Raw genomic sequence first — 15,075 nt, forward strand, 5'->3', positions numbered from 1 at the left:
AAAAGCACGGATGGGCATGCTATTTTAATTAGTACCTTTTATTCCTCCTTGAATTATTAAACAAATTAAACTTGAAGTTGAAGTTTTATCCTTGCAGTGTCTTAGAAGGCCATATATTGTCATGCTTTATTTTTAGTACAACCGGGCATTCTCTATCTTTTGACTGACCATTAGACCACTTGAAAAATCATGGGGCTTAGGGCATAGGGCTCAAAAATTAGGGTTTGATAAAACTACATTCTTACCAACATTTTTTTTTATCTTTTTTCTTTCAGACATTGCTATGGGAGGCTAAATAGTCAGCTAATTGATTAGCCAATCTCAGTAGCTCAAAGAATTTTCTTCATTTTGAGATAATTCTGTGCCTAATAATTCGTTAGCGATTGTGAATAGAGATACTCTGGTTAATGAATTATTTTTGGACATATAAGAATAGAATTAGTTGGGTAAATTAAGTTAATATTTTATTACTCCTAAAGCTACTATTTTGTTCAACTCATACTTTCACTTTGTAACTAGATAAAGAGTTAAATTCAATAAAAATGGCAAGTGTTCTATCCAAAGTTATTTTCTGTGTATGTGGGTGCGTTCGCATATATATATATATATATATATATATATATATATATATATATATATATATATATATATATATATATATATATATAGTTTTCTAAATCACTTTAACTACAAAAAAAATAAAAATACTCCTATTCTTATTTGTATATTTATTTCTATAAAGAGTATATATATATATATATATATATATATATGTTATTCAAGTTACTCTGATTGCAACTTGCAGATATCAAAAAGTAACCATGGAAGTCCGATAATTAAAAAGCAAAGCATTTGCTCCATAATTTCCAAAATTTTGTTAGAAAGTATTTAACTGTTTGACTAGGTCAATAATTGCTATTTTTGCACCTCAAACCTCAACAGAATCTATCCAAATGTCAACACCCTGCAAGAATCCCCCAAGAACTCCAAGATCCTATGAAGTTTCTTCCACCCATTCAATCTCTTTCTTCCCTTTGGGCCATGCAACCAATTAATTCCTGATCACAATAACTCTGCGTTGTCCCCCCCTCCAGCTCTTGGGGACTCCCACTTTGGATGTTTCCCCCATACTAAACTATGCCAATCTCCATTTCCTTTTACCTCCTCCTAATCCTCATCCTGCTGACCATCTTCCCTTCCTTCCTCCATGCTTCAATTCCTCTTCCTAGAGGTAAATAACTGCGTTTAAATATGTTTCCTTTCATGTCGCTCTAAATATGTTATAATTCAATTCTTAGGTTGCCATCACTTATTTAAAATATAAAGAGAGAGAGAGAGAGAGAGAGAGAGAGAGAGTAAATAATAGCATGGCATGATCTGGTCCCTTCAGATACTATAGGAATCCTCAATTTGAATGCTATTATGTGAAAGAAAAGAATCACACGTATATAATGACAAACATGTAATCTTTGTTGTTGTAATGAAAACAAATCTTATGATGCATAGGTTACTACATAAATTGTGGCTGTGACAAGGAGGATCAGTTTGGGAGCATCAGATGGATCCAAGATGAAGGATTCATCGATGTCGGAAATGTCTCAACAATTGACAATCCTAACATCTTGCCAATACTGTCCACGCTTCGCTATTTTCCCGACGAATCAGCTCGAAAATATTGCTATGTTTTCCCTGTGATCAAAGAAGCCAAGTATTTGATCCGAACAACATACTTCTATGGAGGTTTCGATGGCGGTAAGGAGCCTCCGGTGTTTGATCAGATCATCGAGGGCACGAAATGGAGCTCTGTGAATACATCAGAGAATTATGCCAAGGGCCTCACATCCTACTATGAGATTGTAGTTGCAGCACAAGGGAAGACACTGAGTGTGTGCTTGGCTAGGAACAAGGATACAGTCTCAAGTCCATTCATTTCAGCTCTTGAATTGGTAAGCTTGGAGGATTCTATGTATAATTCTACTGATTTCACGAAATACGCGCTAAGTACAATTGCTCGACACAGTTTCGGTTATGATGGCAACATCATCAGGTACATTGATGCCAATTCAAGCTTTACATTACTAGTAATTGTCGAAAATTGAAATGTCTTAGTAGCCTGACATGGTGTTTGACAATGTGGATACTGAACTAGCTATCCAGATGATCAATTCAATCGATACTGGTCTTCTTTCATGGATGCAAACCTGATAGTTGAGAGCCATTCGAACGTGTCGTCGACGGACTTTTGGAACTTTCCACCGCAGATGGCATTGCGGAGTGCTCTGACTGCCAGCAGAGGAAAGCAACTTGTTGTCCAGTGGCCGGCGGTGGCACTCCCTAATGATAGCTACTATGTAGCACTCTATTTTCAGGATAACCGAACTCCGAGTCCATTCAGCTGGAGGGTATTCGATGTCGTAGTGAATGGCAAGGACTTCTACAAAGGTCTCAATGTCTCGGCCGACGGTGTCATGGTATATGCCTCGCAGTTGCAACTCGCGGGGGAGACCCATATCACACTGACTCCTGATGAGGACTCCCCCGTAGGTCCAGTAATCAATGCTGGAGAGATCTTTCAAATAGTGCCTCTTGGCGGGAAAACCATCACTAGAGATGGTATTCAATTCCCTACTCTATATGTAAAATGGACCAGTTTTATGTGCAATTCCTCAGTCTAGGTGATGAATTGGTGCAGTGATTGCGATGAATGAGCTTGCTAGAAGCATAAAGAATCCCCCGTCTGACTGGAGTGGAGATCCTTGCCTACCACTGCAAAATTCATGGACTGGCATAATCTGCTCAAATGATTTCAGAGTAGAATCACTGTGAGTTCAGATCTGATCACTACTCACCAATTCACTTACAAAGATGTTAATATTTATTTAGTGGATCATTTTGGTATTTCTTTGATCTCTACTCGAGCATGAATTATCTCTTGTTTGATGATCAATGGCAGAAACTTCACAAATTATGGCCTTTCAGGATCACTGCCTGATGGCATAGTCAATTTAACGGCTCTCACAAACATGTAAGCTGGTTATTTCAGAAAGATGCCTAGGTTAAGAGAACACATGACCTATTTTATTTTCAACTATTCAAATATTCGCAGTTGGCTTGGCGGGAACAAGTTATCTGGCCCTATTCCAGACGTGAGGAATTTAAAGAAATTGGTAACTTTGTAAGCTCAAATGGTTCTTGTCCTCCCATTTTACTTTGATGATTTATTTCCAGACTTCTATCTTACTTTGTCCTCCTTTCTCTTCCTACTGAAGGCATCTGAATGACAATGAATTCAGCGGAATGATCCCTCCATCGCTGGGAGAACTCAACAACCTTAAAGAGCTGTATGTCTTTTTCTTTTTGTTCTTAAATAATGACAACCTGAAAACTATAATTCCATATGCTAGATGAAGCTCAAAATTTTCACTATATCGTTTGGATCACAGATACCTTTACAACAATAACCTGACAGGCCAAATTCCAGAGAGTCTGAGAAGCAAACCTGGACTAGACATGCAGTAAGCTGAAACCATTACTTGTCACTACCATGCAAGAATCATTAGTATTGTAGCTTGCTTAGATGACTAATTTATTCTGGTGATCGCAGAACTTATGGAAACCGTTTGGAATGAGGTAAGAAGAACAAGACAAAGAAAGAGATTGAGTACCAGAATGTTTGTAAGCTCTTCAGTCTGATCTTTTTCTTAGAAACAGACAGTTGATCTCATGCCAAAGAGTAATATTGATGAGGTAAAAGGTGGTGAAGTGCAATATGAGTTGTTATATGAGTTAAGTGCAATATGAGTAAAAGTCCAAACATCATGTCTATAGCTTGTTATATATATGCAGCAAGATGGATGCTCATCAGAACCAATGGTATGCTACTCAGAGTGCTCTTTGAGTATTCCTTATGAGCAGGAGGTAGGCCTGCATCACCACCATCACTGAATGTGGTATAATTGGAAATCAATTCAGAAACCATACTTCAGAAGAACAAATTTAGACCATATTAATCACTTAAAAGAGTACAGAGCAGAAGAGTACATTGAAAGCATGTCTTGAAATTGGTTAATCAACTTGTGCTTTCACCATTTCATTTGGAACTGTTACCTGCATAGCCAAATATACATGATTAAACTAGGACAATGGTCTCATTTACAGATATCATACTAATTGTACAAATGTATAGTTATTAGAATTGGACTAGGCTGAGTGGTTGGATAGGTGAACCATACAATCTAGTCAGGTATTTGCGAACTGACTAGATTGCTTACTCTTTTTTTTTTCAAAGTTACTTGGTTATCCTTAAATTCAACTATTCTATTATTTACCTTAAGGGTAATTTAGTCCTAAAATAAAATAATTATATTTTTAAAATTAGAAACATAATTAAGATAAGACTTTGTACCAAGTCATTTGATTTAATACACTTAAAACCTAAATATTAGTTAAAATGGCTAAAAAATAAAAGAAATACAATAGTATTGCTTTTATAGATATATCTGTTTAGTTTTAGCATTACAAATATATTATTTAACTATTTAAATAATCTAAAATTAACTAGAGTCCGTCTGGGTGACCCGACTTCTACCCGGATCAACATCAGGTCCAGTTTGCTAACTACGACCGAATGTAAGAAGTTATATTAATAAGCAGATGGCGTCGATGTGCTTAAATGCAACTTAGTCATATCTTCCCTTCCAGAATCACATAACTTAACCAGAATCCTACACCACTTCTGAATTCAATTCTATATCTGATCCTTTTGATTTTGGTAATTATCCCCTCATTTAGATTCCTCTCAATTGCATATGTAAAAACCCTTTATATTAAAGATTAAAAAAAAAAGTTAAATCTACTCTATATTCTGCAACTGAAACAGATAGAAATCACCTGGTGCCATCTCTTTTTGGGTTAATTACAAAGTATATCTGATCAAGTAGAACCACAGCCAGTTGCTCTAACTATATATACCTGAAAGTTAAATAACAACTTAGTAATCAATGTATCACTAAGCAGCATTTCTTCGTAAGAGAAACAAATTGTTACCTTAAACATTGTGGGCTTGATCAACTGGAAAACTAATGCATCTCCATCAATTAATTCATGAAATATGGCAAAGCCTTGCCATCCACCACTTAATCCTGTCTTATATGCAAGATAGTTAGTTTCAAACTCATCCCCTTTTTCATCCACTAGAGTAATGGTTGCATCGTGTTTTGGTAGGTAGCTGTTGCAAAATTGCTTAGGAAGGCCCTATTCACAAGATTGATACAAAAATAATACAATCAAAAACATATCACATCCTAACTGATTCAGCGTAGAATATGACATTGTTAACCACCTCATTGTCATATACTCACCAGCCAAAAACCTCGTATAACGTGTGAATGCATCATTGATTTTACAAAGCTACGAAATTTTGGATCAAGCTGTGACTCGATTTCTTCTGCTTTCTTTTGAGCAGACAACCGATCTTCAAAGGAAACAGATGCTCTATCTGACATATAAAGATGTCTAAATGTTCTCCTAAGAACCCTACCGATGATAAGAGAAAACACATTAATATTAATATTACGCCAAAAAAAAAATGGCCATTTAAGAGCTAGAATAAGGCATTTTTACGAACCTCGTATGTTTCTCCATGACATCCGAAGCTACCTGCCCAAGTATTGGATTACAAAATCTCGTAGGACAACATTAGAAACTAGAAAAATAATGATAAAGCTAGCTTACTTCATGGTAGTTGGTCTCCGGCAGTTGAGCGAGGCGACGCGACCTCCTCGGAGGCGAATGAATCCCTTCTGGGGAAATCCTCCGCTTCCTCTGCTTAGCCTGCTCCATCACAGGGGAAGAAGAAGTTAAAACCAAGAAGGCCCAACAAGCCATTGATGAAGGAAAAGGGTCTTGGGATGACGGGTCGCCATGCACCTCCGAGGTCTTGGGGGATGCTTCCTTTTGAACAACAATGGAGAGATGATGGAGATTTAGCTCCTCCAGCTTCTTCTTGTTCTCCTCTAGCTTCCTCTGTCGCACCTCCTCGTAGGTTATGGATTGCTTCTTCGCCATCTCTTTGGGATAGAGTAAAGAAGAGAAAGGGCAAAGGTCTCTTCTTGACTCCCTGGGCTGAGTCGACCGTTGTTAAAACCCCGGATTTTTTAAACCCCTGCGCTAAAGGGTAAAAATGGAAATAGAGAGAGAAAAAAAGGGGGACGCTACGACGAACCGATAAGGATCAAAACTTAGTTTATTTCAATGCGACCAAAGTACGCCAATTGTTTCGAGTTTGTTAAACCAACGAATCATCTCGTCTCTTTCCACGGAGATGTGAATTAGAAAGAGAAATTTAGAGAGAGAGGGGAGCAGGAGGGGTGAGCGATGAAGGTGTTAGTGACGGGTGCGACGGGGTTCCTCGGAGGCCGCCTCTGCACCGCCTTGCTGTCGGACGGCCACGAAGTCCGCGCCTTAGTGCGGCGGAGCAGCGATCTCAGCAACCTCCCTTTAGATTCGTCTCCGAATCCCGTTGAGATCGCCTACGGCGACGTCACCGACCTGTCATCTCTCCTCCTCGCGTGCGATGGCTGTGAGATGCTCTTCCACGCCGCAGCCGCCGTCGAGCCCTGGCTCCCCGATCCCTCCCGCTTCTTTGCCGTGAGCAAATCAATTTCAATTTTTACCCCTTTTCTTCTTATCTTGGGTCAAATTTTGCTTGCCCTTCTGCTCATCCATGTGCCCTCGCTATACATCTGGATTATATGTCATGACATCTAAAAGTTGGTAATCAAATTAGTACTTTTTTATGCTGTAGGAACTAAATTACTTTTCGGCGAGCCCTGGCTCCCCGATCCCTCCCGCTTCTTTGCCGTGAGCAAATCAATTTCAATTTCCACCATTTTTCTTCTTATCCTGGGTCGAATTTTGCTTGCCCTTCTGCTCATCCATTTGCCCTCGCTATACATCTGGATTATATTTCATAACATCTAAAAGTTGGTAATCAAATTAGTGTTTTTTTTTTAATGTTGTAGGAACTAAATTACTTTTCGACATTACCATTTCATTGATATTCACATCTTAGTCATCATGGGATTAAGAAACTAGATCTAAAAATACTTACTTTTGTGATGGATTTGTGGCTTTGTACATAGTTAAGTACTTTAATGTGCTACCTTCTTTGACTTGATCTTCTAATCGATGCAAAAAAAATATTCTTCCATATATCGTAGGTCAATGTAGGAGGGCTAGAAAATGTGTTGCGAGCTGTCGAAGAGACAAAAACAATACAGAAGATGATATATACATCATCTTTTTTTGCTATTGGCCCGACAGATGGGTACATTGCAGATGAGAATCAGGTAACCAATGTTATTAAATTGGATGGAATATTAAAGATATCCATATTATCTCATGCTCCATTTACATCCTTTACGTGATGCTTTCAGTTATGCGTCCATAACCATACTGCTAGAAGCAACATTATTGCTGATACACTTGTCGGCGGTAACTATGTAAACTTTAGATGTTAAGTGTGATATCCTTATGTACTGCTAGTGTGAAGATGGAATTTTCTCCTGCAAGCACTATGAAGAAGCAAAACTAGCTTCAAATGCTTCCTTTCTTTTTTTCTTTAAAGTCATTAAAACGATAATGGACTACAAACATAGCAGAACCATTTATTTGATCTATGACATTACAAATACTAAAATGATTACCATTCTTAGTGTTTTATGTCTGCAACATTTTCTTCGTAATAGTTTGGCGTTTGAGTATTTTGCACTGGCCAATTAATTTAATAGATCAATTTTAGCCATTTAAGAGTTTTTATGTAGTGAATTATTCTTCCCATTATGTTTTAATATGCCCAAAAATTCCTTTCATTTCTTCTTGTTCAATTCAGATTGGATTCAAATTGGAAAATTGTTTTTTAATGATTCAAAACTACAGATGCATCAGGGAAAGGTATTTTGCACAGAATATGAGAAGTCAAAGGTTCTTGCAGATAAGATTGCATTGCAGGCCGCAACAAATGGAGTGCCAATTGTTCTTGTCTATCCTGGAGTCATCTATGGCCCAGGAAAATTAACGGCTGGAAATGTTCTGGCTCGCATAGTAAGACCTATTTTATCTTTTAGAAACTCTAGATATGCTCAAAAGTTCTTTATGCCTCAAGCATGAGCCTTTCATTTCTGAGGAATTATTGAGATTTAACATGTTTTTCTTTGATTAGGTGAATGATAATAGTAGAATCATTATCTTTGTGTGCAGTTTTTCTCTAGCGAATTGCTAAAATTTGGATCTCCTCATCAAGTTAATGTGCTATATCATCTACTTTCATTTGTATTGCCAATGCCTACATAGTAGATCTGGTTGCTCCAATTGATGTGAAAATATAATCGTTTCGTTAGTCTTTTGTGTCTCAAACTTACACGATCAATTTTCCATATCTCAAACTGATGAACGTGCCATTACTTATGTGATCAAAGCTTTGTATAATAGAATGGTATTCTCATAAACAGTATATACCAGGGGAGAAACTATTTGGAGACGCTTCATTAAGAGAAACACTACTCAGATGAATCTGATCTTTTGCTATTGTTTTGCTATTTAAAACTCAACATTAACATAGTAGTAGCCTCATATTCGACTTCTTTCATTATTGTAGTTAATTGAACGTTTCAATGGGCGGTTACCTGGCCACATAGGAGATGGGAATGACAGAACATCATTTAGTCATATTGAAGATGTGGTTGCTGGACATATAGCAGCTATGCATAAGGGCAGAGTGGGTGAAAGGTATCTTCTCACTGGAGAAAATGCATCCTTCACCCAAATTTTTGACATGGCTGCTGTAATCACAAAAACAAAAAGACCAATGTTCCACATCCCTCTGTGGGTGATAGAAATCTATGGGTGGATATCTGTTTTCTTTTCTCGAATTACAGGAAAACTCCCACTTATAAGTTATCCAGTAAGTCTACATCCTCCCTGTTTAGTGTTCTTTGCTTATTTTATCTAAGGACAAACGTTGTTTTAAGTCCATAATATTTCCTTCCCTGGTATGAATGCAGACTGTTAGGGTCATGTCTCATCAATGGTCATATTCTTGCGACAAGGCAAAGAATGAGTTGGGCTACAGTCCTAGAAGCTTGAATGAAGGTTTGACAGAGATCTTGTCATGGCTCAAGAGCTTGAAATTGATAGACTACTAAATTCTCTCAAGAGATCTTTGGATTTATCAAAGGCAAACATTATGTGACCTGATATGGATCTACAGAAGAAAAGGTTGTAAGCTGCTGTAAATCACATCAAACTGCCAATAACCTGCAGAGAATATTTAAAGTTACGTAGGACAAGATGAAATCGGTGTTTTTTTTTCCTTTGTGCCTATACTGTAGTTTTCCAAGTGATGTTTGTTATTAGCAAAATTTCTTCTATCAGTTAAATTGTCAAATACCTACACAAAAGAGATCATTGTTTCTGTACTCATCACAAGTGACTTCAAAAATTTGCACAGGACTATATTGGAATGTTGGTTCTAAAGTAGCATTTTGGGATGTCTGCTAAGATCTCAAACCACCAGCACTGGATGTGCCAATATACATCCTTCCATGAGCAGTAAATCTGAATAATATTTTGATGGAAATATATGCTAATCTCTAGTTTTTCTTATCTTTTTCTATTTAGTTTGTACTTCTAAGATCCTATATCTGTGGGAGGTTAATGTCCTTTATATGCTCGAATCGAAGGCCATTTGCATAAAAAGTATTTATATTGTAATATTAAAATTGTACAGTCCAATCTTTTAATTGAACTCTTAAATATTGTAATATTAAAATTGAACTCTTAAAAATTTTAGTAATATTAAAATTGAACTCTTAAAAATTAAGTAATTATTTTTTCTACACTAATAGTGCATATATTTTTATAGTGTACAATCCAATCTTTTTATTATCAAAACTTACAAGCTTTTCAGTGCAAATGTCCCGGGAAGACTTTATTTTTATTCTCTTTTTTAACTAAAACACGTTAAATGCCACTTGTATTTCTATTATACAAAAAGTACTTGGCTACAATATATCTTTATACTCCAAGCAATTATACCTCACAAAGGTCTTAATGACTTATCTACGGACTCATTCACAATGCAAGAGCAAGTATAGATTAACTCTTATCTCTTAAAAAGAATTACAGATTGCTCGTCCAGTATAAGCGAGCATGCACATACTGTACAATTTTCTATCGAGAAAACAAATGGAAAGGGAAGGCAACGCAATGAGCATGGTTTATTAGGTTCTACATACCACACTCACTGGTTATTCCAAGATTGAGATCGAAAATACACCAGTCAAAGTCCTCTTAGGATCTCCCAGTTACCTATCTTTTCACCTTATATAAGGTCAAAATCCTACAATCTGGAGCGCCAAATGCATTTTATTGGATTAAATGAGCCATCCTGACGAGCAGAAGTAAATGTCTGCCTTCGATTCGAGGATGTGGTAGGTTTTATGTCCCAGCCTTCAATGTTTTTAGGGACACATACGTCGAAAAGGATTTGTCCCAGAACACCATGAGCAGTGAGTACCTGTTGGAACGGCTCACCCTTTGGCTCATCATGGTTTTCGTGGTACTCCATGGAACTGGGTAAGAAGAAATGGTCACTTGGGTCGATTCCTATTCTTGTTAAGCTCTCATTTGAGTTTACTGCAGCTTTGTGAAGATTGCAGATGGATTCAGGAATTTTGTTGCATGGATCCCCGATGCCAGCTGAGTCATTGTTTACATGGTGTCTTCTTTCGGAGTAGATTATAGTGGCATCTCTGAGAAGCTCAGTTACAGCAGCTTTGTATTCGCCTGGATGATGTTTGTAGTGACCTGCAAATTGGACAGGATGAGACAAAATCATCTTGGAGACAATTTAAATATTAAAACAAAAAACTAGCTAATAATATACCCATATGCTTGCTCAAAGTCTCAAACATCACATATGGAGAGATTATTTCCTTTAGCATAATTCGAGATCACTTTTACAATGGAGAATCCATATTTTTCTCTTTGTTAGCTGAATGGAAGAAAAGAAGTCATTTAGACCTATTCAACATAACCTGTCATGAAGATACTTGATTGAGAAATGAATGCAGGTTTCCCAATGCATATTAACAGCACAAGAGGAAAAACCAGTGGAAACAAAATGTTATTTAACTTGAAGAGAATGATCCCTAAATTCTCTTTCTATATTTTCTAACTTCATTGACATAAACATCCCACTATCAGAGATGGAGCAAAAATTAACATTCCTTAAACAATAACAGATTGCAATATGGAGCAAGAGTTCAGATCAATTAAAGCCATACCCACATGAGGAGAGCTGCCCCATTTCACTACGTTAACCATGGCACCCAGATCTTGCAGACGCTGAACAAAATCACGAACAACTCTATATGGAGCAAAGTCATCATCCTCTGAACAAAATATGAGTATCGGGCCTACATTCTGCAAATACGGTTATGCTATATATGATGGATCATATAATGACTAAAACATTTAATACATGTATAAGCATGTCAACAAAACTGCGTCGATGAATTGAGATCCTTACGGCTGAAGAGTACAGAGTCTGCCAATACTCAACACGTTGTGATTCAAATCTGTCTATGAAGAGTGTGTCGAGACCTGAAGCAAAGCCTTTTACCATCCATGATAAAACTCTAGGAGGTTGGGACAATTTTAGACCGGATGGATGCACAAGAAATTGAGTGGCCAAATCACTGGTGAAGTCTACAGGACCAGAATCATATATTTGACCACATAGACAATCTCTTACCAGCTGATATTCATCCTTCAAGGGTTGTAAAAAATGCAAAAATAATTCATAAAGTCACTTATCTTAAAAAATAATGAAAGAAGAGAAAAACTATGATACAAGATCTTTTCTTTATTTTTTTATTATGACTATGACACAAGATACTAATGACTGCAGATTGCATAAGCCAAGATAACTGGTCAATTAGTTGTTTCAATAATTTTTTAAACATTGACAACAAAAGATAGCTGGAAGGCCAATTGATATGACATCAAGACAGCAGGGAAAAGAAGTTAAACAGAAAATAAATAAATAAAAGAATATAGCAATACCAGAGTAAGTTGCCCTTCACATTTTCTCCCAATCAACTGACAAGAAGGAAACATAGACATGTTATTTATTACTGAAGAAAGTCAGTTGAGGGCCAAAAGTAAGTAAGTAAAAGTTTCATACAAAGCACATAAGTATATTATATTGGAGAACATACCTGAAGAACCTTGTACATGCAACCATTTGGTCCCCCAGAAAAAGCCAGAAATATGACAGGTAAAGATCTGATGCTCAATTCCTGTTATTCCACAAGCAACATGAGCAATGATAAATACCCATAGTTTAACCCAAAATGCTTATGTCAGGGCATCATACATGAATGCGGTTTTACATGGTGAATGCATCAGCCTACTATTTAGATTTAAGGTCTAGGCTTTAGCTTTTGGGGTTTTAGTATTTTAGGCGATGGCTCTGCTAAAAAGAATTTGATGAAAAAGTCAGACAATTTTTGGCAGTCTCAAGCAATGGCTTCACTCATGAGATAGTCCATTCAAGAAGAAAGGCTGCAACTTATCTTAAATCAGGTAGGATGCAGAATTTGAGTTTTGCAACCAACAAAAGAAAAGGATATCACTTACTGCACAAACTACGTGCTATGCAAGCTCCTTTACAAGCTTAAAAAATACTGACCTTTACAAGCTCCTTGAGAACACCATCAGCTAGTGCTGTAGCCTTCTCAGGGAAAAATCTGGATAATGATTAACTTATAAGACCGAAAAACAGTTTAGTTATATGAAAATATATTGCACAAACTGTCTATATGAAAATGGCAATTCACATGATATGATAAGGCAAGGTAAAAACATTTTTCTTTTTCATTCTTTACATAAGAAAATAAAGATCCTTTTGTCACCCTATACCATCTATACCATTATAAGACAGTCGATAGATTTGAAACTAACATCACGCTTCCAAGATATGACCTTTATCCATTTTCATTCGGACATATAAGACAGTACCTTTATCAACCTATGCAAAGAGAAGAAATCTTGTTCAACCTATCAAGTATCAAACAGTGTCTGTTAATACGACATTTTAAGAAAATCCAACATTTCGACCAAGGATATGAAATGCTGTCAGTCGCAGAACTATTTTACAAGAATGCCTTTCTAGACGAATTATATCAAATATCAAACTCGTCAGAAAGCCAATTATAATCTCCGTTTAGAAATAGTAATGTTAGTTCCCCAAACATTTAATCATGAATGAACAATTAACACCATACATAGATAACTCTCAAAATTTAATGTAACATTCTAAAGCGTACTAAATTGTGCCCCAGTACTCACAATAAAAAAAAAAAGCAATAATTTATACAAAGCACTTTCCTTTACGGCTACCAACCAATCTCCAACGAAAGAAAAGAACTAACACGGTAAGAAGTCGGCGAAATCAAGAACAGAAAAGGTAAGCTTACGACGTGAGGAAATCGGCATGGCAGACGAGGGAATTCCATCCAAGGGAGGAATAGAGATCGATATAGGGTTTGAGTTGCTTCTCCTCGCTCGACGGCCACGCGAACACCACGACGATCCCCAAGTCTCCACCTTTGCTTCCCCAATAGAATCGGCCCCACATCTTCTTCACAAATCCAACAGAATCGCTACAATCTCTGCCTCGAAAGCTCCACTAACAAAGAACTAAGAAAGAATCGAAAAGAGACCAATTCCAGGCCCATAGCAAACACAAACACCTTACTCCCTCCCTCCCTCCCTCCCTTTTATTTGGGAAGATGATGCTATCCTAAGCCGAAAGGGTCGATGCTATCGTGCGCCGAGGTATAACCTTAAGGTCAAATTTTAATGATAATTTTATATTAAAACTACTAACTATTTGACCATTTTATTACTCATTATATTATCTCATCTTTTAATATTTATAATTCAAAAAACCGTAAGTCCTTGTTTGCCCCCTATGAACTGGTTACTAAATATATATTTTTTATTTTTTCATATTTAATTAGGTTACTCTTAAAAAAATAAAACCAACTAATCAAGTTCGAAGCTTAGTCTTAAATCAAACACGACCTAAATTAGAAAAGATTAGAGCAAATTAGCATATGATAAAATTAGTATTTAATTAGTTGTTGTAAAACAAAAATAATATTTTACTTTTCTTATGTTAAATTTGATATGTATCGGTTACTATATATTAAAACTATAACGAGGTTGAGTGGTAGAAGACCACATGGAGATAAATTATATTTCTCCTTAATAGTTAATTTAATTATTATTGTTACTATATACAAATCCACAGTATTATTATATTTTCTAAGAACATGAACATAGTGGAAGCTACTAATGATTCTAATTCTTCTGTTTATTATTTTAAGAATAAGAAATAATAATATAGTTCTGGTAATGCTGATATGCCTTAACGCCTTCCACCGCATCTATTTTTTAAAGCTTATATAGAAAATAGTTTCTTGATTTTATCTCTTACTGGTGTCATATTTGTTTTTATTATGTTTAATTAATTTTTTAGGTCAAATTTAAAAATATTTATTAGAGGCAAAGTTATAGATAATTAAATAAGTTTTAATAAAAATTTAAAATAATATCGGTATATTATCTACAATTTTATCTCTAATTAAAAATTACTTAAATATAATGAAAAATAATCATTTTAATTTTAATATAAAATAAGAAGGTGGAGTAAATTTAAGTATAATAAAAGGAGGTAAAATGTCATTGGTTGTTTAGGCTTATTACCTATTTTTACACGTGAGGAAGCTGGATGGGTAGTAGAGTAGGATAGAGTTTATGTCAATAGTGCGTACGTTAGAGTTTCGCGGCGTATCTTAGATTAAGCTGTGAGCTATGTTTGTTTCATGCCGGAGTACAAATTCCACGTGGCAGTCAATGGTCCCATTGGGCAGCCCACTTGGCCACTTCGCAATCTATGTCGCTTGTTATTTCCATTATCGTTGATATAAATATTTTACTTATTAA

The 15,075-nt window shown here is 36.1% G+C and overlaps 4 protein-coding genes across 9 annotated transcripts; 2 read left to right on the forward strand and 2 right to left on the reverse strand.

Moving 5' to 3' along the window:
• Positions 1-1,137: 1,137 nt before the first annotated feature.
• Positions 1,138-3,747, forward strand: LOC140795749 (probable LRR receptor-like serine/threonine-protein kinase At1g67720). Its single transcript, XM_073148506.1, has 9 exons — positions 1,138-1,231; positions 1,507-2,047; positions 2,150-2,613; positions 2,693-2,822; positions 2,954-3,025; positions 3,107-3,175; positions 3,270-3,341; positions 3,444-3,515; positions 3,605-3,747. Exons 1-9 carry the CDS (start codon positions 1,138-1,140, stop codon positions 3,627-3,629), a joined length of 1,539 nt encoding a protein of 512 aa, XP_073004607.1. The 3' UTR covers positions 3,630-3,747.
• Positions 3,404-6,139, reverse strand: LOC140786553 (B3 domain-containing protein Os03g0184500-like). 3 transcript variants are annotated; one of them, XR_012108653.1, is made up of 8 exons: positions 5,929-6,139; positions 5,734-5,832; positions 5,627-5,658; positions 5,361-5,535; positions 5,047-5,253; positions 4,891-4,971; positions 4,042-4,107; positions 3,404-3,941 (listed from the first exon to the last, which is right to left on the reverse strand). XR_012108653.1 is itself a non-coding variant. In XM_073135072.1 (7 exons), the coding sequence occupies exons 1-6, from the start codon at positions 6,064-6,066 to the stop codon at positions 4,933-4,935; spliced, it is 582 nt and encodes a 193-aa protein (XP_072991173.1). In that variant the 5' UTR covers positions 6,067-6,139; the 3' UTR covers positions 3,671-4,107; positions 4,891-4,932. The 3 variants fall into 3 exon arrangements, 2 of the variants coding, with proteins under 2 accessions (XP_072991173.1, XP_072991162.1); XM_073135072.1 differs by having other exon boundaries at positions 3,671-4,107; positions 5,047-5,145; XM_073135061.1 differs by having other exon boundaries at positions 3,671-4,107.
• A 113-nt stretch (positions 6,140-6,252) lies between these two features.
• Positions 6,253-9,534, forward strand: LOC140786581 (uncharacterized). Of its 2 annotated transcripts, XM_073135115.1 has the most exons (5): positions 6,258-6,648; positions 7,221-7,349; positions 7,939-8,103; positions 8,657-8,962; positions 9,063-9,534. In XM_073135115.1, the coding sequence occupies exons 1-5, from the start codon at positions 6,376-6,378 to the stop codon at positions 9,201-9,203; spliced, it is 1,014 nt and encodes a 337-aa protein (XP_072991216.1). In that variant the 5' UTR covers positions 6,258-6,375; the 3' UTR covers positions 9,204-9,534. The 2 variants fall into 2 exon arrangements, with proteins under 2 accessions (XP_072991225.1, XP_072991216.1); XM_073135124.1 differs by lacking the exon at positions 7,221-7,349 and having other exon boundaries at positions 6,253-6,648.
• A 603-nt stretch (positions 9,535-10,137) lies between these two features.
• Positions 10,138-13,818, reverse strand: LOC140786571 (uncharacterized). Of its 3 annotated transcripts, XM_073135085.1 has the most exons (7): positions 13,542-13,818; positions 12,755-12,812; positions 12,282-12,362; positions 12,127-12,162; positions 11,591-11,830; positions 11,346-11,484; positions 10,138-10,866 (listed from the first exon to the last, which is right to left on the reverse strand). In XM_073135085.1, exons 1-7 carry the CDS (start codon positions 13,700-13,702, stop codon positions 10,400-10,402), a joined length of 1,182 nt encoding a protein of 393 aa, XP_072991186.1. In that variant the 5' UTR covers positions 13,703-13,818; the 3' UTR covers positions 10,138-10,399. The 3 variants fall into 3 exon arrangements, with proteins under 3 accessions (XP_072991186.1, XP_072991195.1, XP_072991204.1); XM_073135094.1 differs by lacking the exon at positions 12,755-12,812; XM_073135103.1 differs by lacking the exon at positions 11,591-11,830.
• Between the last annotated feature and the right edge of the window lie 1,257 nt (positions 13,819-15,075).

Source organism: Typha latifolia, chromosome 1 (assembly GCF_019914945.1).
Source record: "Typha latifolia isolate L0001 chromosome 1, TyphaL0001v2, whole genome shotgun sequence".
In the NCBI taxonomy this organism is placed as follows: domain Eukaryota; kingdom Viridiplantae; phylum Streptophyta; class Magnoliopsida; order Poales; family Typhaceae; genus Typha; species Typha latifolia.

Bases quoted from the DNA above. Each gene is read 5' to 3' on its own strand.
- LOC140786571 (XM_073135085.1), bottom strand. From the start codon at position 13,702: ATGTGGGGCCGATTCTATTGGGGAAGCAAAGGTGGAGACTTGGGGATC. The intron at 12,363-12,754 runs GTCAGTATTTTT...GTGGAATAACAG, and splicing joins TTCTCAAGGAGCTTGTAAAG to GAATTGAGCATCAGATCTTT. The intron at 12,163-12,281 runs GTATGTTCTCCA...CCTTCTTGTCAG, and splicing joins GCATGTACAAGGTTCTTCAG to TTGATTGGGAGAAAATGTGA.
- LOC140786553 (XM_073135061.1), bottom strand. From the start codon at position 6,066: ATGGCGAAGAAGCAATCCATAACCTACGAGGAGGTGCGACAGAGGAAG. The intron at 5,833-5,928 runs GTGCATGGCGAC...GTGATGGAGCAG, and splicing joins CATCCCCCAAGACCTCGGAG to GCTAAGCAGAGGAAGCGGAG. The intron at 5,254-5,360 runs GTGAGTATATGA...TCTTGTGAATAG, and splicing joins TTATACGAGGTTTTTGGCTG to GGCCTTCCTAAGCAATTTTG.
- LOC140786581 (XM_073135115.1), top strand. From the start codon at position 6,376: ATGAAGGTGTTAGTGACGGGTGCGACGGGGTTCCTCGGAGGCCGCCTC. The intron at 7,350-7,938 runs GTAACCAATGTT...TCAAAACTACAG, and splicing joins ACATTGCAGATGAGAATCAG to ATGCATCAGGGAAAGGTATT. The intron at 8,963-9,062 runs GTAAGTCTACAT...GTATGAATGCAG, and splicing joins TCCCACTTATAAGTTATCCA to ACTGTTAGGGTCATGTCTCA.
- LOC140795749 (XM_073148506.1), top strand. From the start codon at position 1,138: ATGCCAATCTCCATTTCCTTTTACCTCCTCCTAATCCTCATCCTGCTG. The intron at 1,232-1,506 runs GTAAATAACTGC...TATGATGCATAG, and splicing joins TTCAATTCCTCTTCCTAGAG to GTTACTACATAAATTGTGGC. The intron at 3,342-3,443 runs GTATGTCTTTTT...TTTGGATCACAG, and splicing joins CTCAACAACCTTAAAGAGCT to ATACCTTTACAACAATAACC.